The 25,653-nt window shown below is 36.6% G+C and overlaps 1 protein-coding gene across 2 annotated transcripts in view; it reads right to left on the reverse strand.

The window, feature by feature from the left end:
* NSF (N-ethylmaleimide sensitive factor, vesicle fusing ATPase) overlaps window positions 1-24,342 on the reverse strand; it is a 217,494-nt gene extending 193,152 nt beyond the window's left edge. The window contains exon 1 of one of the 2 annotated variants that reach the window (XM_007482500.2): window positions 24,028-24,342. In XM_007482500.2, coding sequence (XP_007482562.1) covers window positions 24,028-24,039 — 12 coding nt within the window. In that variant the 5' untranslated portion in view covers window positions 24,040-24,342. The remainder of the gene's footprint in view (window positions 1-24,027) is intronic. The other variant, XM_007482501.2, reaches the window with a different exon arrangement.
* Window positions 24,343-25,653: the final 1,311 nt, after the last annotated feature.

Consider the following 25,653-nt stretch of genomic DNA (forward strand, 5'->3'; position numbering starts at 1 on the left):
AAGAGACTAGTCAAAAGATAAGAGGTAATATGGCCTGAACTAGAATTGTCGTTGGTTGAGTAGAGAGAAGAGGACATATATAATTGATGCTATAAAGACAGAATATATGACCAGATTTGGCAAATGGATTGGATGTGTAGAATGAGTGAGAGTGAGGAGCAAAGATGACACTGAGACTGTAAGATTGTCATTGGGAGAAGCAGGAAATTTTGAAAGAGTATCTTCATGAGAATATCTTCATTTCTTCCCCCATCTTCCCCCTTCTCAGTCTTTCAGCATCCTTTTATGTGTTGTCTTTCCTCCATTAAGTTTTCTGAAAGCAAGGACTGCCTCTATTCCAAGCTCTTACCATAATGCCTAGTACATAAGAAGCAGTGGATATTTGTTCACTGATTGACTTTGATAGTTTACTATGGTGTCAAATTTAATTTAGGGTATTTGACTCCACTCACACAGCTGTCATACTACTTCAAACCCTCTTCACTTTCTGCCTAGACTATGGTAGCAGCCTCCTAATTGCTCTATTTCCAATCTTTTCCTTCTCTAAAGTATCATCTGAAAATCTGCCAAAATCATTTTCCTAACAATCCAATGTAATGGACTTTGCTACTAGTAGCAATATAACATTCCAGGACACTCCAGAAGAACTTATGGGAAAGAATGCTATCCACAGTGAAAGAAATATGGGAATAGAAATGCAAAAGCCATTCCACTGATCCTCCTTTCTGTCTCTTAGCCAGTACCAAATTGTTTTGATGACCACTGCTTTATAGCATAGTTTGAGATCTGGAACTGCAAGGCCACCTTCCTTTGCATTTTTTTTTCATGATTTCCCTGGATATCCTTGATCTTTTGTTCTTCCAAATGAACTTTGTTATGGCTTTTTCTAATTCAGTAAAAAAGATTTTTGGAAGTTCAATGGGTATGGCACTAAATAAATAGATAAGTTTGGGTAGGATGGTCATTTTTATTATGTCATTTTTATTTGCATCTCTCTAATTATGAGAGACTTAGAAGTAGAACACTTTTTCATGTGCTTATTAATGGTTTTGTTTCTTTGGGTTTAGGTCTTTTAAAAAATGTTCTATAGCAAAAATGAATATGGAAATAATTATCAAGTAATAACATTTGTACAATTCAGTGGAATTACTTGTCAGCTCTGAGAGGGGGGAGGGAAGAGGGGAGAGAAAGAAAATAAATCATGGAAACATGGAAAAATATTTATAAAGAAATAAAAATTTTTAAATCATTTTCCTAAAGCACAGGTCTCATCATCTCACTGCCCTGCTTAAGAACCTTTAGTGACTTCCTGCCTAGAAATTAATGCCAATTCTTTAGGCTGGCCATTATGGCCTCTCTACAATATGACTCATGCCACAGGCTTTCCAGTCTTTTAAAAATGCTAATCCTTTTCACAAATTCCACTAGAATATTAGCTGTCCCTTAAATTCAACTCTCCAATATTTACCTCAGGGCATTCCACAAATCTAGAATTCATGCTTTAAAAAAAAAAAAAACTTACCTTCTGTCTTAGAATTGATAGTATCAGTTCCAAGTCATAACAGCAGTAAGGACCAGGCATTTGGGGTTAAGAGACTTGCCTTTGGTCACATAGCTAGGAAGTATCTGGGCTCAATTTTGAACCCAGGACCTTCCAACTCTAGGTTCAGCTCTCTATCTACTAAGCACCCTGGCTGCCCTTGAATTCACACCTTCTTCATCTTTGCATCTTGGATTGCTTGTCTTCTTTCAAAGCTCAGTTCCATTACCACTTCCTCTAATGAAGCCTTTCTTGATCCCCTCAGATGTTAATGTTCCCTCCCTCCTATATCATCCTTATGCTATACCTTTTTGTATAGAAACAATAACATGCAACTGAAAGGGACTTTGGAGGATATCTTTTATTTATTCCTTCCTGGGAATTCAAATAGTCTTCATAAGGAAGGAAAGAAAAATCTAATAATAAGAAGTCACTCCCTAGGGTGAATTAGCAACAGTCTCTGCCAAGTAATTATTAACACAAGATTTTTTTCTTGAAAAATAACAACCTACAGTTATCCAGGATGAAACGAACGTATCAGTAGTTTCAAGTTTTCTGGAGTCATGAACCCCTCAATGTGGTTTATAATTCATCTAATTGCATAGCAGTCTGTCTTCTCCTTATTTATTCAGCTTGTGTTACATTTATTACATCTGTATATGTATCATATAATCCCTACAAATCAAAAGCTCCGTAACGACCATGCTTCATTTGTCCCAGACATCTATTACCCTGCCACCTTCTCCTAATAATGCTGCAAGCTCTAAAATGAAAGATTATATCTTACCAGCCAGGACCTGATCATACCTCTTTGCTCTGACCATCAACTATACAGCTACAAAGTGAAAGAGTTAGGATTTGAACTCAGATTTACTGAATCTAAGTATAGTGAGATTTTAAATCTACTGCCCTGCCTGGGTTAAACTCCATGGAAAAAAGATGTCCTTTCCAAGGTAAGTTTATCACATCTAAAATCACTACCATACTGCTAACATACAAGCAACTGATACCATCTCCTTCAGCTTCCTGTCCTCTCTGATTGGGTGGTAATGCACCAAATTCCTCCCAAAGCCTTCCTTTATAGAGAGCATAAACTGGGCTTTCTCAATTCTTTTCCCTGTGCATCACTGCCCTACCTGGTTTCAATCCTATAGACCAAGATGTTCCTGTGCAAAATATACCTTAGTGCCCCACTCCATTCCCTTTTCTCTCTCTTTTGTGCATTGTTTCTCCCTTTGGGAGGAAGAATAAGGGATGTTTAATAGAATCAAGTCTTTTGAGTTAAAAATTATTCAAGAAAGAGCAGGCTAAATAGGAGACTGAAAAAGCTCATTGCCAAAACCCCTTAAAATCTCTCCAAATATTCCCCAATTCAACCAATTTTTCTTTTTTTTTTTTTTCATGTAACTCTTAGTTATTCCTGCCTGAGAATTCAAATAGTCTTCATAGGGAAAGAAAGAAAAATCTAATAACAAGAAGTCAGTTCATTAAGGGCAAGGATTGTCCCTCCAGCACAGGGCCTGGAATTTAGCAGGTATTTAATTTTTATTTGGATTGGATATGGATATGGACAGCCTAAAATCTGGCAACCTGACTGATAACTTGAATATGGTGACAGAGAGAAGAGGTCAAAGATAATATGAAGATTTTGAGCCTAAGTAATGAGAATGGTGGAACTAGTACCAGAAATAAGTACAAATGGGAGGTCATTTTAAGAGGATAACTGATGAATTCAATTTGAGCAGGGTGAGTAGAAGTGCTACCAGGAAAGAGTGGACATGTCTAATAATTGGAATTTCAGGTCTGAAGTTTGAGAGAAAGGTCAAAGAAAGAAGGAAAATCTAGTTTTTAAGAGTCTTCAATGTGGAATAATGGTTGAAAGGGCAGCTAGGTAGCACCAGGTCTAGAATCAGGAAAATCTAAGTTCAAATCTGGCCTCAAGCTTTCTTCCTGTGGCATCCTGGGCAAGTTCTTTTACCCTGTTTGCCTCAATTTCCTTATCTATCAAATGAGTTGGAGAAGTAAATGGCAAAACCATTCCAGTGTTGTTAAAAAAAAAAATCCCAAATAGGGTCATAAAAAGTCAGACATGATTAAAAAGACTGAACAACAATAGTTGAAATAACAATAGGAGAAGGAAGGGAATAAGCACCATATAGTGCTTACTTGGGTCAGGCACTGTACTAAGCTCTTTATATCATTTGATCCTCATGACAACTCTGTGAGAGTTACTGTAATCATCCTCATTTTATAGTTGAGAAAAACTGAGGCAAAAAGAGGTTAAGTAGCTTGCCCATGGTCATATCACCCTAAGTATCTGAAACCAAATCTGAACTCAGGTTCTTTGACTCTGGGTCCAGTGCACTATAAATTACACCACCTAGGTGTCTCAGTAGTGGACAGAATTGTCAAGAAATTAAAAGTACAGAAAAGAGAAGGTAAAGAAGTAGAACCTTTAAGTGGTAGAAGAAAAATGCATTACATATTCTTTTCATGACTACACTTTATTTTTTTAAATTTATTTATTAAGTATTTTTCCAAGGTTACAGGATTTATGTTCTCTCCCTCCCTCCCTTCTTCCCTTCCCCCTCCCAGAGCTGACAAGCAATTCCATTGGGTTATACATATATTATCACTCAACACCTATTTCCATAATATTTATTTTTGTAATAGAGAAATCATATAAAAAAGAAAAACCCCAAATCCGATACTCATATAAACAAGTGATAAATCATATTTTTCTTTTGCATTTCTACTCCTATAGTTCTCTCTCAAAGAACCATACTTTCTTTTGAACAACTTCTAGAAATGTCTCATGAATTTTCACTTTCTGTGTGATAGCTATTCAATTAACTGACCTCCTGCAATCGCTCTCCACTGTAAAATTTCACTTAAAATGTATGAAGAATGCTTTAAAAAATAAGTGGTTTTCCAACTCTGAGGTATCACCTCACACCTAGCAGATTGGCTAACATAACAGCAAAGGAAAGTAATGAATGCTGGAGGGGATGTGGCAAAGTAGGGACATTAATTCATTGCTGGTAGAGTTGTGAACTGATCCAACCATTCTGGAGGGCAATTTGGAACTATGCCCAAAGGGCGACAAAAGAATATCTACCCTTTGACCCAGCTATAGCACTGCTGGGTCTGTACCCCAAAGAGATAATGGACAAAAAGACTTGTACAAAAACATTCATAGCTGCGCTCTTTGTGGTGGCCAAAAACTGGAAAACGAGGGGATGCCCATCAATTGGGGAATGGCTGAGCAAATTGTGGTATATGTTGGTGATGGAATACTATTGTACTAAAAGGAATAATAAAGTGGAGGAGTTCCATGGAGACTGGAACAACCTCCAGGAAGTGATGCAGAGCGAGAGGAGCAGAACTAGGAGAACATTGTACACAGAGACTAATACACTGTGGTATAATCAAACGTAATGGACTTCTCCATTAGTGGCAGTGTAATGTCCCTGAACAATTTGCAGGGATCTAGGAGAAAAAAACACTATTCATAAGCAAAGGATAAACTATGGGAGTGGAAATACCGAGGAAAAGCAACTGCCTGAATACAGCGGTTGAGGGGACATGACAGAGAAGAGACTCTAAATGAACACTCTAATGCAAATATTATCAACATGGCAATGGGTTCAAATCAAGAAAACATGTAATGCCCAGTGGATTTGCGCGTTGGCTATGGGGGGTGGGGGGGGGTAGGGGGGAGGAAAAGAAAATGATCTATGTCTTTAATGAATAATGCTTGGGAATGATCAAATAAAATATAACTTTAAAAAAAATAAGTGGTTTTCTACTTTATGAAGTAGAAAGGTTTTTCACATATTACAAAGCAGTGTCCAACAAAACAATTTGGTATTGGCTAAGAAATAGAAGGGTGGATCAATGGAATAGACTTGGGGTAAATGACCTCAGTAATCTAGTGTTTGATAAACCCAAAGATCCCAATTTTGGGGATAAGAACTCACTATTTGACAAAAACTATCAATAATCACATGAAAAAATGTTCTAAATCCCTCCTGACTAGAGAAATGCAAATCAAAATAACTCAGAGGTACCACCTTACACCTAGCAGACTAGTCAATATGACAGTTAAATTGTGAATTGACCCAACCATTTTGAAAGACAATTTGGAATTGTGCCCAAAGGGCTTTAAAAGAATACATACCTTTTGACCCAGCAATACCACTATGAGGTTTGTATCTCAAAGAGATTTTTTTTTTAATGGGAATGGACCTGTTTGTACAAAAATATTTATAGCTGCACTTTTTATGGTGGCAAAAAATTTGAAACTGAGGGGATAGCCCTAGATCAAGGATGGCTGAACAAATTGTGACACATGATGGTGATGGAATACTATTGTAATATAAGGAATGATGAACCAGATTATTTCAGAGAAAACTGAGAAGATCTTCATCAACTGAGGTGGAGTGAAATAAGCAGAAGTAGAAGAACATATACATAGTAACTGAAACATTGTGGGATGATCAAATGTAATAGACTTTGCAACAACAGCAATACAATGTTCCAGGACAATTCTGAGGGACTTATGACAAAGAATACTACTCACATCTAGAGAACAAACTGTTGGAGTAGAAAGGCATAAGAAAACATAATGATTTTTTTGTTTATTTATGTATATGATTTGGGGCTTTGGTTTTTTAAAAATTGCTCTCTTATAAAAATGAATAATACAGAAATGTGTTTTGAGTGATAATACAAGTATAACCCATGGAATTGCTTGTCAATTCCAGGAGAAGGGGAGGGAAGAGCAGAGGGAGATAACATGAATCATGGAACCATGGAAAACTTATGTGTAAATTTGTTACTGGAATAAAATGAAGGAAAAAATTTTAAATACATGAGGTGGGACAGGCTCAGGGGATTGAGTGTCAGGCTTAGAGATGGGAGGTCCTGGGATCAAATCAAGCCTCAGACACTTCCTAGCTGTGTGATCCTGGGCAAGCCACAACCCTTACTGCCTAGACCTTACTGCTCTTCTGCCTTGGAATTAATCCACAAAACTGAATCTAAGACAGAAGGTAAGGGTTTTACAATAAAAAAAAAAAAAGAATACATGGATCTTCACTCATCTATCAAAGTATTAGATTCCCCAAATGAAACAATGTATGTTAAGGAACTTTTAAATAATAATTTTAGAAATTTCAGGTTTTTTATTCTTACTTAATTTTAGCCCTGTTCATTTTAATTTTGTTTTCCTGATATAAATACAATTACATAAAATCATGAAATGTTAGTTTTGGAAGGGATTGATCCAATGAGGAAACAAAGAAAAGTAAAAGGAATTCCTCAAAGTCAAAATAATGAATACTATTCTTGAATGAAATGGATGAATAAAATAGTAGCCTTGGAATTGGAAAACCTAAATTTGAATTGTAGCTATGAACTGGCATCTAAGAACTGTGTGACCAATTCCATCAAGATGAGGATTATCCGAGGCATTTATTAAGTACCAACTATGTACAAGTCACTAAGGATACAAAAATTTTTAAAGGGCATTTTAAAAAGTTATTTTTAAAATGACAGTCCTGCTTTCAAAAAGTATTTTTTCTGATCACATTACCCTCGATTCAAAAACCTCCAGTGACTCCTTATTACCTCCAAGATCAAATATAAAAAGATCCTTTGTTGTTGTTCAAAGTCCTCCATAATCTACTCCTCCTTCCCACCTTTCCAGTCTTCTCATCTTTTACAACCTACCTGACCTACATACTCTGTCTCCCAGTGATTTTTCCAGTAGTGTCCAACTCTTCTTGACTCCATTTGGGGTTTTGTCAAAGATCCTAGAGAGATTTGCCATCTCCTTCTCTAGCCCAGTTGACAGATGAAGAAACTGAGGCAAACCAGGTTAAGTGACTTCCCCAGGGTCTGACAGCTAGAAAGTAGCTGAGGCTAGATTTTAATTTAGGAAAAGAATTTTTCTGACTCCAAGCCTGGTACTCTAGCTGCTCCTTGTTCTTCCTCAAACCAGATAAGCCATCTCCAAACTTCTCATGACTGGAAGGCTTCCCTGGCTTCCTTCAAGTCCCAGCTAAAATCCTACCTCCTCAGGAAGCCTTAAGGTATCCCATAATATAGCCTGTTTGTATATAATTGTTTGTATGATGTGTCCCCCATTAGATGTTGAACTTTTAGAGATACAAAGAAAGAGAAGAGATGGCCTGAGAGCAGGAACCATCTCATATTTCTTTGTATCTCTAGCACTTAGGCAAATGGTAAGCACTTAATAAACATTTATTGATAGTTTCAGTAAGGTTGTTATTCAGTTATTTCAGTTTTGCCCAACTCTTTATGACCTCATTTGGAGTTCTCTTGGCAAAGATAATGGAGTGATTTGCCATTACCTTCTCCAGATCATATTTTAGATCAATACCTGGAATAAGCAGGGTTAAGTGACTTGCCCAGGGTCACACTGCTAATAAGTATCTGAGGACACATTTGAACTCAGGAAGATATCTACAAATTAACTAAGGTTGACGTGTTATATTAACAAGACCCAACAATTAGTCTTTTATTTAAATCTTTTCCTATTTCAAAAAAGAATGTTTGTAGGAGTAACTAAGTAGCACAGTGGATAGAATGCCAAGCTTGGAGTCAAGGGGATCTGGATTCAAATATGGTCTCAGACACTTCTTAGCTGTGTGACTTGGGCAAATCACTTACATTGACTCTTTTCTATCTTAGAACAGATACTTAGAAGCTAGGGTTATAAAAGGGAAGGGGAAAAAAAGAATGTTTTGTAGTTACATTCATAACATTCCAGTGTATATCTTGATAAGTGGATTCATTTTATTCTTTATGTAATTATTTTGAATGGAATTTATTTTTTTCTTCCTGCTGAGTTTTACTGGTAATATACAGAAACAATTTTTTTGTCAATTCATCTCATATCCTGCTACATAACTGGAGTTGTTTCATTTTAGTTGAATTTTGGGTGTTCTCTAAAAAAAAAAAAACAAGCTGCAAAAAGAGGTAATTTTGTTTTCTCTGTAAACTACACTTGTTCCCTCAGTTTTTTTTCCTTGTCTTGCTGCTACACTATAGCCATTTCTAGAACTATGCTAAATAATAGTGGTAAGGAACATAGTTGCCTTAAGCCTGATCTTTTTTAAAAGCCCTCTAGGCATTTCTCCATTACTGGGAATCTCTTGGGATTTGTTTTTTGGGTTCTTTTTTCATTTATTTTATACATATTCATTATCCTCCCTCCTACTCTCTCCCCACTGAACAATTAAAAAAAAAATACAATAAAAATGCAGACTCTAAATTCCTATGTTGGCAATGTCAAAAACAGTATGTCTCATTATGCATTCTCTTACTTCCTCAGGAAAGAGGTGGGTAGCATGCTTCATCTTCAGTCCTCTGACAACCTGTTTACCAGGGTATTGTTCAGAGTACTTTTATTTGTAATGTTGCCTTGTCAAAATCCTAGTTCAGCTCAGTCTCTTATTTTTAAATAGTATTTACCACATACTTATTCCTATGCATAGGAAAATAAATGGGTATCGTATTTCAGGACAATATCTAACATGACAAACTATGATAATCTCCCAATCAATATATGACCAAGATATAAAAAGATACATAAATTAGAAGAGCAGAAAAGAGATACCTTTTGCAACTACATATAGGGGAAGAGTTCTTGACCAAGTAAGGTATAGAAAGGCTCAAAGGAGATAAAATGGAAATTTTGGGTTACATAAAATTTAAAAATTTGAACATAAACCATTAATACAATTGGAATTAGAAGGAAAACAGTAAACTGGGGAAAACTCTGAAACAAATTTCTCTGATAAAAGTCTTATGTTCAAGATAAAAAAGAAATTGATACATTAATAGCAGAACAAGGCCCATTCTACAATAGTTCAAAAGGCAGTTCTTAGAAAATGAACAAGCTATCAAAAACCACATAAAAGAATATATAATAAGAAATGCAAATTAAAACAATTTCTGAGTTTCCACATCACACTCATCAGACTGGCAAAGACAACAGAAGACAATTGCTGGAAGCACTGTGGACAGACACACTAATAATCCATTACTGATGGGGCTAAGAACTGATCCAACAAATCTTTGTGGAAAGCAATTTGGAACAAAAGGTCATATGCCCTTTGACTTAGCAATACTAAGCCTATGGACCAAAGAGCTCAATGACAGAGGAAAACAACCTATATGTAAAAGAATATTTATAGCATTACTTTTTGTTATTGCAAAGAACTAACAACAAAGTTTCAGAAACTTGGTAAGATTTAAATGGAAATTAAGTGACTAGAACCAAGAGAATTTAAACAATGACTACAATGTAAAAGAGAACAACAGGATCTACGTTCAATGCAATGAACAATCATGATTCTACAACACTAATGGTGAATTTTGCTTCCTATTTCTTGGTAGATAATTGACCAGAGGTGTAAAATGATTCATACACTTAAAGAAACAACCAAAGTGAAAATGTGTTTTGTTTGTCTGTTCATAACAAGTCAGGGCTTTTATTTGAGAGAAAGGAAAGGTCAGAGATAGAAAGATGTAGTGATGTTAATGTCCCCAAACAGGGAAGATAAAAGTACCAATGAAAAGCTTTAAAAAAAATACATAAAAGATAGCAGAAGTTCAGAAGAGGCCACAAATAAAAAGGCCAATTTTAGAACTACTTTGTTAAATTTAACATATACTTGGGGAAAAAAAAAACTGTAGGAATATAGTTAGGGATGGTCTGGTTTTTAGGGTTAGTTGAAAGGGAATTTTGAGATAAGTCCTGGGAGAGGATTATGGGTAGGAAAAAGGAAATGTGGGAGTATGAACTGAAAATAATTGAAACTTCACTTCCTTCTTGGATTTCATCTGAAGTAGGTTTTGTCTCTCTGCCTACATTTCCATCAAGCTGAAGGAGAGGTTTTGCTCTAAGAGATTCTCCCTGGATAGTCAAGATTTAGTGGAGAAATCTTTGACATCTAGATAGAGGATTTATTTGGAGGAAACCAATTTCCCTGAGTCCATCGATCATCTGCCAGTGGACCAGCTGCCAGAATTCCTCTTGGGCTAAAGTAATCCAAAGCTTTCTTTAACCTTGGATTACTTAGCAGCCAAACCCAAATATTTCCCTTTATTATTAATTACTGGTGGGAAGATTAGGATAAGTCAGATAGCTTGGGAAAGGATTTTAGGTAGGACAGGGAGTTATAGGCAGGGCCCATAGAAGAAACAGAAGGCTCCCCTTAAGCAGGGGACTTAGAAGATGGGTGGAGGTAATTTGAAGAGTGCTAGGGTCCTACCTAACAGTTTTCCTTATTGCTTTTATTAAAATAAACTTTGTTTTCATAAGCCAAGGGTTTGGTGCTTAACTGGCCCTAGGGAGTTCCTAGGTTGTAACATCTAACATCCCTTTAGGACAGTTCACCATTACACTACCATTGTTTCATAGATTGATGATACATAATCCTTTTTATGTCTTTTGCACATGGAAATGGAAATACCAGTTTGTTGGAGACTAACAAGTTCACAAAATTTTTTTAAGTTTTGCCAAAATTCCATGTAAACTATATTCACAGCATTCCCTTCTCCTATTTTGATAATTCTGTCCCCAAAACCCCTATTAAATTAGTTTGGCATAATCTGTTCTTGATGAAGCTATGCTGACTACCTGTAATCACTTACTTCCCTTTCTAGATGTTCACTATTTTTAATTCTTTAATTTCAAATAATCTGTTCTATAATTTTCCCAGGGATCTTAGTTAACCTTACTGGTTTATAGCTTGCAAATTCTGTTCTTTTCCCTTTTTGAGAACCAGCACATTTGCACTTCCTCACATAATTCCTGATGATATATATTGTGTACCAAAGTGATTAAATTCAAATGTGGTAGTTCTATTAACTGTTTTAATGACAATCATTATTTAAAATACTGGCCTAAAAAATACTGGCATGATTCTTTTCTTTCATGTGTTCGTTGACTTTATAAAATTTAATCTATAAATACTTTGGGGATGATCTGATTTACTTTTGATCTCATGCTAAGTTAGATTGAATTAAATTCAACAAACATTTAATACTAGATGCATTAGTATTGCTTAAAGGCAAAAATGAAATAGTCCTTGCACTAAAGCAGTTTTCATTCTAATTGGGGGAAGTGAAATATAGCATATACATAGATATATAATACAACATAAGAAGTACAGAAGCTAAAGTAATCATCGCTGAAGTAAAGAGGGAGAAATCACAAGCCAGGTAGGGGGGGAAAGTGAAACAAGATATGACTAAATGGAGGAAATAATGCCTGAGTTGCATCTAAAAGAGGGTTCTAAAAGGCAGAGGAAAGGAGGCATGTTTGAGGCATAGGAAAATAAGTTGTATAAATAGTCAGAGACAGAAAATGACATGTCAAGTTCAGGGAACAGTAATACAATCTAACTGAAAGATAAGAAGGCCTGAATGAAAGGAAATAATATGAAGTTAGCTTGTGGAGGGCCTTAAATGACAACCTAAGGATGCTTTATTTTATCCCAAAGGCAGCATAATCACTGAAATTTTGTTTTTTTAAAAGAGGAGTTACATGACTGAACCTGGGCAGGACAAATAGAGTAGCTGTGTACAAGATGAATTGGAGAAAGATTCAAAGAGGAGAGACCAATTAGGACGCTATTATAATAGTTCAGGTGAATGGTTATAAGGGCCTCAGCTAAGATGCTGGTAGTGTGAATAGAAAATGGAGCAGATTAGCTATAAAGGCAGAATTAATAAAACTTGGCAATTTATTGGATGACAAATGAGGAAGAGGGAAGAAATCAAAGGTAGTTCTAAGGTAAGGTTTCTTAACCTGGATGACATATTTTTTATATAATTGCCTTCCTCTGTAATCCAATGTCTTTTATTTTATGCACTCAAAAACATTATTATTTACAGATTGTCAAAGAGGTTCATTAAACAAAAATGTTAAAAACCCTTACTCAAAGGTTTGTTTTATCTACAACTGTTTCTTTCACAACCTAATGGTACTTAATGTTTTATAAGTGATCTAGTCTCAGCAAGTACTGCCTTTGGTGACATCTCTCTACTTGACATGAAAGACTGTATTCTGGTTATGGCAGCCTTCTGGCATCTTTGGGTCTCCTCATTGTGGCAAACATTCAGATCTCACACTTCCAAAAGAAGTATTACTAATCAAGTTCCCATTTTTTCCATGTCAACAGTGGGTTGATAGGAACTGCCACAATTATAGGCATTTGACTTCTCATCGTTAGTCAATACAAACCATATATAGCAGAAAAACAACTGGAAAAAACAGTGTATAATTACTAACATTAACCTCAAAAACAATATGTACTTGGGAAATCCCAAAATTTGGTAACACTCAAATATATCTAATGACCTCATCAGGAGTACCCTCCAAGGGCAATTTGGAATTGTGTGCAAAGGGCTTTAAAAGACTCCCTGCCCTTTGATCTAGCCATAGCACTGCTGGGTTTATACCCCAAAAAGATCATAGGGGAAAAGACTTGTACAAGAATATTCATAGATGTGCTCTTTGTGGTGGCAAAAAATTGGAAAATGAGGGGGTGTCCATGGATTGGGGAATGGCTGAACAGATTGTAGTATCTGGTGATGATAAAATACTATTGTGCTGAACGGAATAATGAACTAGAGGATTTCTATGTGAACTGGAATCCAAGAAATGATGCAGAGCGAAAAAGAGCAGAACCAGGAGGACGTTGTACAGAGACTGACACACTGTGGCACAATCGAACGTAATGGACTCCTACTAGCAACAATGCAATGACCCAGGACAATCCAGAGGGACTTATGAGAAAGAACACTATCCACATCCAGAGAACTGAGGGAGTAGAAACACAAAAGAAAAACATGATCGATCACATGGTTTGATAGGTATATGATTGGGGATTTTGACTTTAAATGATTCCTCTACTGCAAATATTAATAATATGGAAATAGGTTTTGAACAATGATACATGTATAACCCAATGGAATTGCTTGTCAGCTCCAGGAGTGGAGAGGGAGGACGGGAGGGAAAGAACATGAATCATTTAACCATGGAAAAATATTCTAAATAAATTATTTTAAAAATTAATAATAAATAATAATAAATAAAAAGGAATACCCTCCAACAAAGCAAAATCACAACCCATTTACACCCAGTTCCTCCTTTGTGACTCTTGTTCATGTCCTCCCATAAAATGTATGAATGCAAAGTCTCCTTCCTTGTTTCCTCCTGACACTGCAAGTACACTAGAGTAATACTTGTTTTCCATGTTATACCTGTTCTTACTATGTAATCTATCTACCTTCCCTCCCTATCATGTAATTCCTTGATGACACTTTTTTAATAGTAAAAATAATTAACACTTAAGTACTTTCTTTGAAGTTCTTCACTGGGTATATAAAGGAAACTACTTACACTCACCATATACCACTCCATTGTCTTGTGCCTGCTACTGATTTTTCAATTCTTCGGAGGCAGTTGTATGCCACATCTCATGGCCACATAATAACATCTTAAAAATGCCAACAGACCTTTTTCCAAGATAATACCCCATGGCATTAATGATTAAAAAAAAAACTACCCACAGCCAAAGAAGGAATTGTTGAAATCTGATTAGAGATCAAAGCAGGCTTTCCTTCACTTTATTTCCTTCGTGAGTTCCTTATTGCATATGTGATGTGTGTCTTCAATCATGGTACTGGGAATATGGAAAGTACATATTGCATGAAAGCAACAATATAAAATATATCAAAACTACTTGCCACCTCAGGAAGGGGTGGAGAGGGAAGGAGAATCTGAATAGCAAAATGTCGGAAAACAATAGTCAAAAACTGTTTCTACAATAGTTTAAAAATACAATTTAAAAAATATAACAATTTTTAAAAATTGGCATTTGCTTTCATTGTAAGATTGGTAAATTTGCAGTTTCCTGAGTCTGCAATCCACTTCATTCTCCATTCAATTCTGAGACAACTCATTGTTCACTTTTATTGTCTATCCTGGATATACATATATACATTTCCTACACAGAGACTCATTTTGGACTTAAGATTTCTCCACTATACTCCTGTACTGGGTACAAAGGTACCACCCCACTCCCAGCTTTTCAGCTTTCCTGTGTCCTCTACCCCATTAAATGATCCACTTCTTGAGAGCAGGGAATGTTTCCTTTTTTTTGTATTTGTATTACCAGTGTTAAAACAGTTCCTGGTCTTCAGTAAATGTTTATTGATTATTATTGCCTGATTGATAAACAAGCTGCTTGTCTATCTAAATGCATAGTAAAATCTGGGCAATAGACATTTCTCACCCACTTGATTTTTCCTGTGTGCTAAACTGGTCAAGCACCTTTAAGTGATTACACGTCTTTTCTAGAAGACTATAAACTTTAGGACTTGATGTAATAATTTTGTTACCCACAAATAGGAGCAATTAAAGGCTATCACCAACTACAGGAAATTTCTAATCTGGACTTGCACTGAAATGCCTTGATCATGGTGGCAAAGGTCACTGGTGAACATGCAAATCCTCATTTAATGTTTCCTAATAAGATTTATCAAAGGCATTTAACAAGGTTATTCCTAGTGTCATGATTTCTAAGGAATCTTTGATAGTTTTGGTTATAGATGGGGAATACCATTTGTAATGTAGGTTGTACTTTGTTCTGCAGTCAAATACTCTTCTGTAATTACCAAACAATAATCATAAGGAGATTTTACATTTTTGACATCTGAAACTTATTATCAGAGGTCAAGCTAGAAGAGATCTCAGAAACCATCTAGTCAATGCCCCTCATTTCACAGATAAGGAAACGGAGGACCAGGGAAGTAAAATGATTTGCTTAAATGTATACAGGTAATAAATGTCACAGGGAAGATCTAAATTTGAAAATCATTATTCTTTCCCTTGTGCTCTTACAAAGTTCATTGTAAAAGGATAAAGATGTAGCCCACTGCTTAATGTCAATGGCAAAAATCTGCTTGTTTTTTTAAATTAATACCCTTATCATGGATGCTCTTGGGTCATATAGATAATTCTCATAAAGACTTTATTTAGGGCAAGTAGGTGGTTCAGTGCACAGAGGGTCAGGATCCAGATTCAAATATGGCCCCTGACACATTCTAATTGTGTGACCATAGAAAATCACTTAACCCCAATTGCCTAGCCTTTACTGTTCTTCTGCCTTGGAACTAATACTAATACTGACTCTAAGACAGAAGATAAGGGTATTTTTTTAAGACTTTGTATAGATGGAAGGGTAGGAACACAGGTCAGTAGCTATTAATCCTTTAATTACCTTTCTTTGGTATGTCAGTTTTTTTCCATATCTTTAATATATTCTCTTCCAGATTCCTTGCATATCAGTCCCTCAATGTCCTCAATTCTGTATCATATCCAGCGCACTCAAGTATCTCCTCTAAATATACTGGGTTCACTAGAGATGGGAGGTCCTAGGTTCAAATCTCGCCTCAGACACTTCCTAGCTGTGTGACCCTGGGCAAGTCACTTAACCCCCCCTCTTGCCTAGCCCTTACTACTCTTCTGCCTTGGAACCAGGTATGGGTTAAAATAAATAAATATACTTGGTTCAGCTCTGCAACTTTTCATATCTTTATTTTATCTAGTGCCATTTCTACCTCTTCTATCAGAATATCCAGGGCTATGATAGGAGAGTTAAACTCTAGTGGTTCTACTGTCCTTGATGGAGAAAAGATTTGCTATAATCATTTCTGCAAATCATTTCCATATTTTCATCCTTGAATGACTCCAGGATAACTTTGCTTAACTCTCTACCTTCCCAAGCTTTATTTAAACTGTTTCTACCTTCCATTCTTTCTTTCTGCTTAATGAGAAAATATTGCCCATAAACCATCCATCATCCTTCATAAGATTATACAAAACCAGAATTGGTAATATTTTTATTGATTATGATCACATTGGAGATGTTATATTGACACATATTTCAAAAGCACAAAAACACTTTAAAATACAAATAATTCTAGGTACATCTGAAACACTACCATTTACTGTTTTAACACAACCAATTCCTGAAATCCTAACATTTTTAAATTCCACATAATTCCATTTCTGAAATGGCAGTTATTTTGCTTCTTCCTCCTAACTATAGGCATTTTCCACTGCAAAATCCATGAGCTCTTTTACTTCCTTTCTTACTTTAGCAGAACCAATAAAAAATTATATTTTAAACTGAAAATTAAACCTATTGGTTTCAAAGTTACATTATATAAAGCTGGAAAACTGGCATGGTTTTTGCTGATAGTTAAAACTGAAAACAAAAGGACAATATTACTAAAGTGATATCCTAATAAGAAATATAAAATAAAATCAAAAGCAGTAGATAAACATTATATGCATGTGATTATTAGAATATGTAAAGCTCAGAAGTATAGTGTAGTCATAAACATAAAATAGGCAAATATTGTTTTAATATTTTATTTTGGGGAAAATACACTGAAATTGTACAATAAATTTTTTATTTAAAAAGATAGATGCATAAAATGAATCAATTCAATAAATATCTACAAAGTATACCCAATGCATAGAGTACTATGCTAGGCACTCTGGAAAAGAAAGTTTAGATAAAACATAATTTCCACCCTCATGGAGTTTATGGTCTCATTAAGTAAATTATAATCCATATAACAATGTTGTTTCTGATAAAAGAAGTGGGAATGTAGAAGCAATATCCTAAGGCTCCCCTCCCTATCTTGCAAGTTAGGCTAGTTTTTCCTTAAAAGGTATTAAAATTGTCCTTAACATTTAATTGGTGTAGAGAATTAACTCTTGATCACCTGAGTTCAAAACTACTAGTCCATGAAAGATTAGAGCTCCTCCCTCAGGCTTGTAAACAAAGACTGGCAGCAAGAAAAACACTGGGGAAACTGTACTCCCCAGCTGAATTCATTCATTCATTATTTTGAATAAACAGGCAAATTCTTAATATATTCCTCTACTGTGGATAAGTAAACCTTTTTTTGTGAACTGTTCAATGGATTGTGAGTGTGTTATTTCCATCTAATTTCAAACCTATAATACCAAGGAATGGTCTTGATCCAGTTCCAGTCAATGACAGAGAATATGAAAAATGTGCTTCATTAATAGATCTTGGCTAGTACTTTTTCCTAGGAGTTGTGGGTTTGTTAACAAGGTTCTATTAGAATTTCAAATATTTACAACTGAACTTTCTTTGGATTTTAAAGAGAAAATAAAAGTTAATATTTCTTTAGAAAAAAGCTTAAAAAAAAAGAAAATTTTTAAATTTAAAAAAAAAGAAAGAAAAGAGCTTTGTTTTCCAGAATTGAGATATATTTTTTGCTTAAGGATATTAAAAATGATGTTACAGAAGGCCAATGAACCATGGAAACTCTCTAAAGCATTAGAATCTTAAAATAAAACTATTACTTTAGAAGCTATATTTTGGGGCTTTGTTGTTTGATTTGACCTGAGGACCAGGTCAGATGTAATTTGGAGATCAATAATATTCCAAAAATCAATTTCTGTTATTTATTTGGGAATCAGAATTTTTCCATAAAAAAGTTACAAATAAGTTAGTTTTACAGTCTAGCACATTTCTCAAACTATTCCAGAGATTCCTGGGGATTCCATAAAGGTTCTTCAAAGGAAAAAAAATCATCGTAATAAACAACACATAGTAAATACCTATATTTTGCAGTTGAGTTGCATATAATTTGTACATTTAGCAAATGAAGAAAACCATGAAAAACTGGCATAAACTTACCAATTCCTTTAAAATGTTAGCTTCTTACTGTTCTAAAATCAATTACTGAGTAAGTTCAATTTATAATATGGTTCACTGTTTGGGTAGAGTTCACATAAAATAATCAGCTTTGATTTATATTCTTAGTGGAATCATCTAACTCTAAATATTGTCATATCATAGACTAGTACAGATAATTGAGAATAGGATAGATAATGGAAAATATGTGATCAGAAAGCAAAAGACTTCTCCTGTGGTCTTTTGACTAAGAAATGTCTGTCCTTTCTCCCATTGGTGCCTCCATCTTATGGAGGGGACCAGACTAGACAACATTTATTCCCTTCCTGACTCTGTCTCTGATTTTTTGTTTTTCCATGTGTCCCCTTTCAGCTCTTCTGTTATCTTCCCCTATTAAAATATAAATTTTGGCCAGTGGAATTGCATGTTGGCTACGGGATGGGGGTAGGAGGAGGGAAGAGAAAGAACATGAATCATGGAATCATGGAAAAATATTCTAAATTAATTAATTAAATAAAAAATTTTAAGACTGAGAAATAAATAAAATAAGTTTGGGGGGGTTAGGCACTATCTTTTTGTCCTTGTATTTACATCTCAGGCACTTAATGCAATGCCTAACACCTAGTAAGCACTTAAAAATACATGTTTAAGAAAGGTTAAATGACTTGTCCAGGGGTCACACATCAGTATTTAGGGTTATGGTTAGTATGTATCAAAGGAGAGGTTAGAACCTAGCTTCAAGGCCAGCTCATTCTCCATTATGATACAGGCTTTCTGTCCAGGTAATAATGAGCACAGGAAGAAAGTACATTTTCTTTACCCTCCTGAGTGCAGCAGTCTGAGGAAATCATTAAATAAGTAGACTTTGTCTTTGTCACAATTCCAGTTCCCTGAACCCCTTTCTCTTAGCTATACAATCCCAAACTCTCCAAGGAATCATTCAGATGTGAGTCTACTCAACAAAATGTTAACTAGCCCTGAATTATTCACTTGCCAACCCTTCATCAAAATTTCCATTGTCCCAGGGGAGAACTCAGCTAAATACCTAGAGAAAAAGAAACCAGTGTGAATAGATCAACATGAATACATAAATGATCCCTTAACACTCCATTTATGTTTTTAAAAGAGGATTCAGGATAGACTAAATGAATTTCTAATTGGTGAAATATCTGGCAGTGTAAAGGTAGGTGAAAAAAAATCAAAACAGAGTAGAATATTATCTTGCCAAAGAGACAACCCTGTAGGCAGATCAGGTGACCATGTGCAGAAATCAGTCTGAAGTGTAAATAGAGAGATGGCCTTGAAAACAGAAAGACCTGGATTCAAAGCCTGCTCAGACACATACAGCCTGCCACCCTGGGAAAGTCACTTAACACTCAGTGGCCACACACAATCTTCTGAAGAGCAAGTAAAGATCAAATTTGTTAAAGGGACTTTCCTACCTAAAAGAATTCTTACACTAAAGAAATTAGTCTCAATCCCAATCCTTAACCTTTTAAAAGCTTCTTGTACATGGCCGTTAGGTGGCTCAGTAGATCAAGTGCCAGGCCTAGAGACTGGAGGCCTCAGATATTTCCTGGCTATGTGACCCTGGGCAAGTCACTGCCTAGCCCTTACTACTCTTCTGCCTTGGAACAAATACCTAATATCAATTTTAAGACATATGGTAAGGGTTTTATTTTTTAATAAAATTTTTTTAAGAAACATGTATTTTCATAAAATTTCCCAAGGTCACAGCAAGGGATTCAAATTTAAAGCAAATAGGTAATAGAGGCAGTATATATGTTTGTATACATGGGTCAATTATAGGTTAGAAATCTGTAAACTGGGGACTAGAAAAACTAAACCAAGACTAGTCCACATTAACTATTTTTCTGTTACTAAACACTTTTATTTATCTTTTCAGTTTTTTCCTATTCATAGTGAAATCATTAGCAAATTCTTTAGCAACAAATATACATCATTGTAAATATGCTTTTATAAGTAAATTGTCCTTGCTCCTCTCACTTTAACTATTTCTTGGGCAATTCAGTCCTGAGGGCCTCATACAATAAATAATTTTGGACATTTTATTTTCTTGCAAAATTCCCAGTTTAACTGAGAATACATAAAATGATTTTATCTATAAAAACCTAAAGCTAAATTATCTTTATAACCATTCCTATCCAAGGTATTCTATTATAGGTCTGATATCAAAGATTAAGGAGGTATATGCTGAATATAAATACTATTTACACAGGAGAAAGGTAAAATAACAGACCAGAAAAAAAAGAAAGAATTCAATACCATACAGGAAAAAAACAGAAAGATAAAAACTGTTAAGCACAGGACAAGCCTCTAAATCTAATAAGCAAGGAACAAATTTTGGAGGAAAAAAGGAAGAGGCACCAGAAGACTAGACACAAGCAAATGTCAGAATTTTCAAGAAATTGTTTTCTAGAACATATATATATATATATATATATATATATATATATATATATATATATATATATCAGTCCCGACCAAAATTCCAGAATAGCTTATTGAGCAGATATTCTATATACAGTCATCTAGCATTTATTAAGCACTTACCATGTGTCAGGCAGTAACTGCTAAGCACTGGGAATACAAAATTTTTTAAAGGCAAAAAGCTGGCCATTTTCTCAAGGAGCTCCCAGGCTAATAGGGAGGCTACATGCAAACAATATATACACAAGATAAACTGGAGATGATCTCAGAGGGAAGGCACTAATATTAAGGAGGATTGGGAAAGACTTCTTGCAGCAAATGAGACTTTAGCTGAAATTTTAAAGAAGCCAGGAAAGCTAGGAAAAAGAGATGAAGAGACAGTAACCCAGGCACAGGGAGCAGCCATCTCAAGAGTTGAGAAATAGTGTTTAAAAACAAAACAAAACAAGGATGTCAATGTCACTGAATTCAGCAGAGGGGAATAAGGAGGGAGAAGACAGTTTACGAAAACCTTTCAAAGCCAAACAGGATTTTATATTAGATCCTCTAGGTAATAGAGTCATTGGAGTTATTGAAAGAGGGAGAAGGGAGTAAGCATAAGAGAGTCAGACCTTGGAGGAAATCCATTTGGCAACCAAGTGAAGGATAGGCTGGAGTGGGGAGAGACTTGAGACCAGGAGAAAACCAGCAGACTGTTGCAATAACAATTTAGGTAGGGCAGCTGGGTAGCTCAGTGGATTGAGAGCCAGGTCTAGAAAAAGAAGGTCCAATGTTCAAATGTGGCCTCGGACACTGCCTAAGTCTGTGACCCTGGGCAAGTCACTTAACACCATTGCCTGGCCCTTACCATTCTTCTGCCTTAGAACCAATACACAGTACAGATTCTAAGATGGAAGGTAAGGGTTTAAAAAAAAAAAACAATCCAAGTACCTATATGAGGTGATAAGGAGTTGCACCAAGATGATCACTCTAAGTCCACATAGGGGCAATTGTAATCAAGAATAAGAAATGCCAAACTAACTGCATTTTTAAAAAATCAGTTTACTAGACAAAAAGATCAGAATTATATCAAAGTGAATTTTTTTAAATTTCAGTAAAATATTTCATGGTATCATGAATTTAGACCTGTAATCATCTAGCCTAACTCCCTTCATTTTTAAAGAGGAAACTGAGGCCTGGAAAGGTTAGGTAACTTGTCCAAGGGCATACAAGTAAGCAGGCCTCTCCTCTGAACCACAGGAAATCCCTGGGAACAAGGTAGAGAAATACCATTTGGGATCTTAGCTGATAAAACCAAAGGATGTTGATTAATGGACCAATGTCAACATGGAGGGAGTTGCCTATAATAGGGTAATAGCCCTGTTCAGTTAGACACCATTACCAATGAAGATGAAAATAAAAGATGTACTTCTCAAATTTGCAGATAACAAGAGGGAAGCTAAAATGTCATACTGCAGAATCAAATTTCAAAAACATCTTAATAGTTGTTATCAAATGTTATGGGTAATACTACTGATTTTAAGTTCCATTTGAGCATAGGGACCAGATAATTTTTCTTCTGTCTCTTTCACAGGACTTTTTTGAATAAAGGTAAAATCCTGCACAAAATCAGGATGGGAGAAATTTGGTTTAACAGTAGTGCATTTGAAAAAGATCAAAGGGTTTTAGTTAATCAGGAACACAGATGTGGGCCAACATGTGACAAAGAAGCAAAAATAGCTAATGCAAATAGAGGGCGTCATAAAAATATAATGCCCACTTTAAGGAAGATAACAAATCCCACTGTACCAGAATGACCAGGTTTAGGAAGTGTTTAGATATATCAATATGAGAAAGGTCTGAAAGAAATTAGGATGTTTAGTATAAGAAATAAAGGAGATATGGTCAGCTTCTCTAAATATCTGAAGAGCTTTCATATGGAAAAGAGATTAAGATTTATTCTGTGAAAGAAACCCCAAAGGACAAAAAGTAGGGCAAATAGGTCAAAAACCACAACCACTCAGGGAGGAAATTTTCGGATTAATATAAGAAAGAACTTCCTGATAAAATCTGAAATGATCAGCAATGAATGGCAGGGGCTACTTTGTTACCTAATGAGTTTCCCCTTCATTGGGAGTGTTTCAGTAACACCCAAATGAACATCTAAGAGAGGCTGTACTGTATAAGGATATGCGACCTCTAAGGTGTCTTCCAATTCTAAGACTCTATGACCTGTAATTATGAGATGAGGACTATGCAAATAGGTACAGTATAGTCATTAATATATAATCCATTCAAACATCTTAGCAAAAGTAGCATCTCAGAAAAGCACATTTAAGACCCTAAAGACGAAGTTAGCATCACCCAGGTTTGCAGCAGGTGCCATATCTAATCAAGATGCAGCCCATTACTCTGAGTTCTTTTAACATTGCATACCGCAGTACAGCCACTCAGCACATAATCCAGCTCTATCCTCACCCAACCCTTCCCTACGCTCCCAGAGGCTTAAAGGAGGAAGTACGAAGAAAAAACCCTGATGCACTGAATTAGACTCCTGCATTAGAAAGAAAGAAAGAAAGAAAGAAAGAAAGAAAGAAAGAAAGAAAGAAAGAAAGAAAGAAAGAAAGAAAGAAAGAAAGAAAGAAAGAAAGAAAGAAAGAAAGAAAGAAAGAAAGAAAGAAAGAAAGAAAGAACTCCCTTAAACCTAGCTAAATGACACTTTGTACCAGCATCTTCCGCCAGCTATGACAGTGACAGGTCAATCCCACATAGCCACGGTTTTAATACTGAGTCATTCCGTCTTCACCACCACCAGCTTTCAGGAACTGGCCACCGTTTTTCATGCTCCCCCTCACTCTTAAACACACTCTGGCTCACACCTGCCAGCACAAAATGGATAAAAGTCAGCCCTAGAACTGGGTAGTTCGGCAGGGGAGGAGAGTAGGGACAGGTCAGGCAGCCCTGCACTGGCCACTGCCTGGCTTGCAGGGAAAGGTTGGCCGCGGAGTCTGGAGTTGGGGAGGCAAGGAAGAAGAGAATGTTCAAGCCTCAAACCTCCCGAGGGGCTCCATTCCCTTCCTCCCCACAATTGCTCCTCCAGCCCACGTTCCCTTCTCTCCTAGTCCGCCTGATACACCAGGAGCAAATTCCTCCTCATCTCTCCCTCCATCTCTACCTGAACCATATCCCCTAGGACAACTAGCCTCACAGAGACGGGGAGCACCCAGAGATTAGGGCTTGCCTCCACTTCCCAGTTCCCGAACCCTCACTCACCCGGCCCGCCATCTTAACCGACAAGTACGGCACCCCAGCTGCAGCTTCGTCCGCTACTAAGCACGCCCCCGTCGCGCAGCCGCAGAGCCGCAGAGCCGCAGAGACGGCCCCCAAGCGCGCGCTCCTGCTTCCGCCCCCGCCCGTCCCCTTCAGTGCTGTACCCTCTGCAACGCAGCTAAAGCTCAACGCGCGGGAGCGCGCGCCACAGGGCTCGGTTCCGCGCTCAAGCTGCCACGCCAGCGCCCCTCCCCAGCCCGAAAAGGTTCTGGGAGCGCTCCTATTTCTCCTCTCCCCTCCCCTACTTCCCTACCGGCTGCAACTCGGAAAATACGCTGTTGCGGGAGATCTGATGGAAGGAGGAGGAGCTTCATGTCGCCATTTTAAATGGGAAACTGGAAGTTTTCTGGTGTGCTCTGTTCGTACATTTCTCCCCTTTTTACCGGGTCTTGTGCTCCCATTTTATGTCATTCTTCCATCATCTAAGCATAGAACTGCAGTGTTGGATGTGTGTGATGGACCTGTAGTCCATTCAAATCTTGTTAAACAACAGAAAGAGAGAGAGAGAGAGAGAGAGAGAGAGAGAGAGAGAGAGAGAGAGAGAGAGAGAGAGAGAGAGAGAGAGAGGAGTACCTAAGCCTCACTTTTAAGTTTAATCTGCATTATTATAATTTTCTCCAGCACTTTTTTAAGTCTAGACAATCATCAAAACAATAAATCAAGCCTTGATTTGTTTTAAAGAGCTGGTTATGATGGACTCCAACTCACCCCTAATGTTATTGACCTCCATAATCCCAGTTTAACTTAATATTATCTTGAAGTAGGGAGCTAGAAGACTAAAGAGTTCCAGTGCTACCTCTGAAATATCCTGGTTCTTGACATGGGCACTGTACCTCCAGAAACCCAGGTGAACTATTATCAGGGAAACTCCCTTGCTCCCTTGCATCCTCATGACTCTGAACCTAGAAACATCCAATGACACCCCACCCCAGGGTCCTGAGATGTTTATCCTCTTTGATCGTCCTCTAGATTTAATATGGACAAAGAGATGAATCTTTATGCCTCCAGGCAGACCCCAGTCAGATGACCACCTCACCCCACCAAATGCCAGAGTGACTAGCACTCTAAGTCACGTCCACACCATGACATAGCATCTGTTGTAAAGAGTATAAAATCCCCAGAAATGATGTTGGCTGGAGGACAGCTTTTCCATCCTTGCTGTCCTCATGGGGGAACAGCCTTTCCATTCATGCTGTCCTCTCAAGGAACTGCTCCCCATCTTGCTGTTCCACCTTGCTATCCTCCTGGCCATTCTCAACATTACTTTCTAAATTAATAAATTTCTCTTTTTGTTTTTAAGCTAAGTTTTGGAGTCTTGCATTCTTGCAAAAGGTATCCTTCCCAAACCCCAGGGGTACACATCTGAATCAAACAGTTCTGACATCCAGGGGAAATTGTTTAGCTTAACCTCTCAGTGACTATAAGTTATAGAGAAGTTGCTCACCTGCATTTGTAGACAGTTTCTTATCTAATAGTTTCTTACTAATGAAATCATAGGTCTAATCTGTGACCTGGTCCTTTTCTACCTTTGCTGTAGTCAGATCACAGTCAACAAGCATTAAGTACTCA

This window comes from Monodelphis domestica, chromosome 2 (genome assembly GCF_027887165.1).
Source record: "Monodelphis domestica isolate mMonDom1 chromosome 2, mMonDom1.pri, whole genome shotgun sequence".
NCBI classification, from domain to species: Eukaryota; Metazoa; Chordata; class Mammalia; order Didelphimorphia; family Didelphidae; genus Monodelphis; species Monodelphis domestica.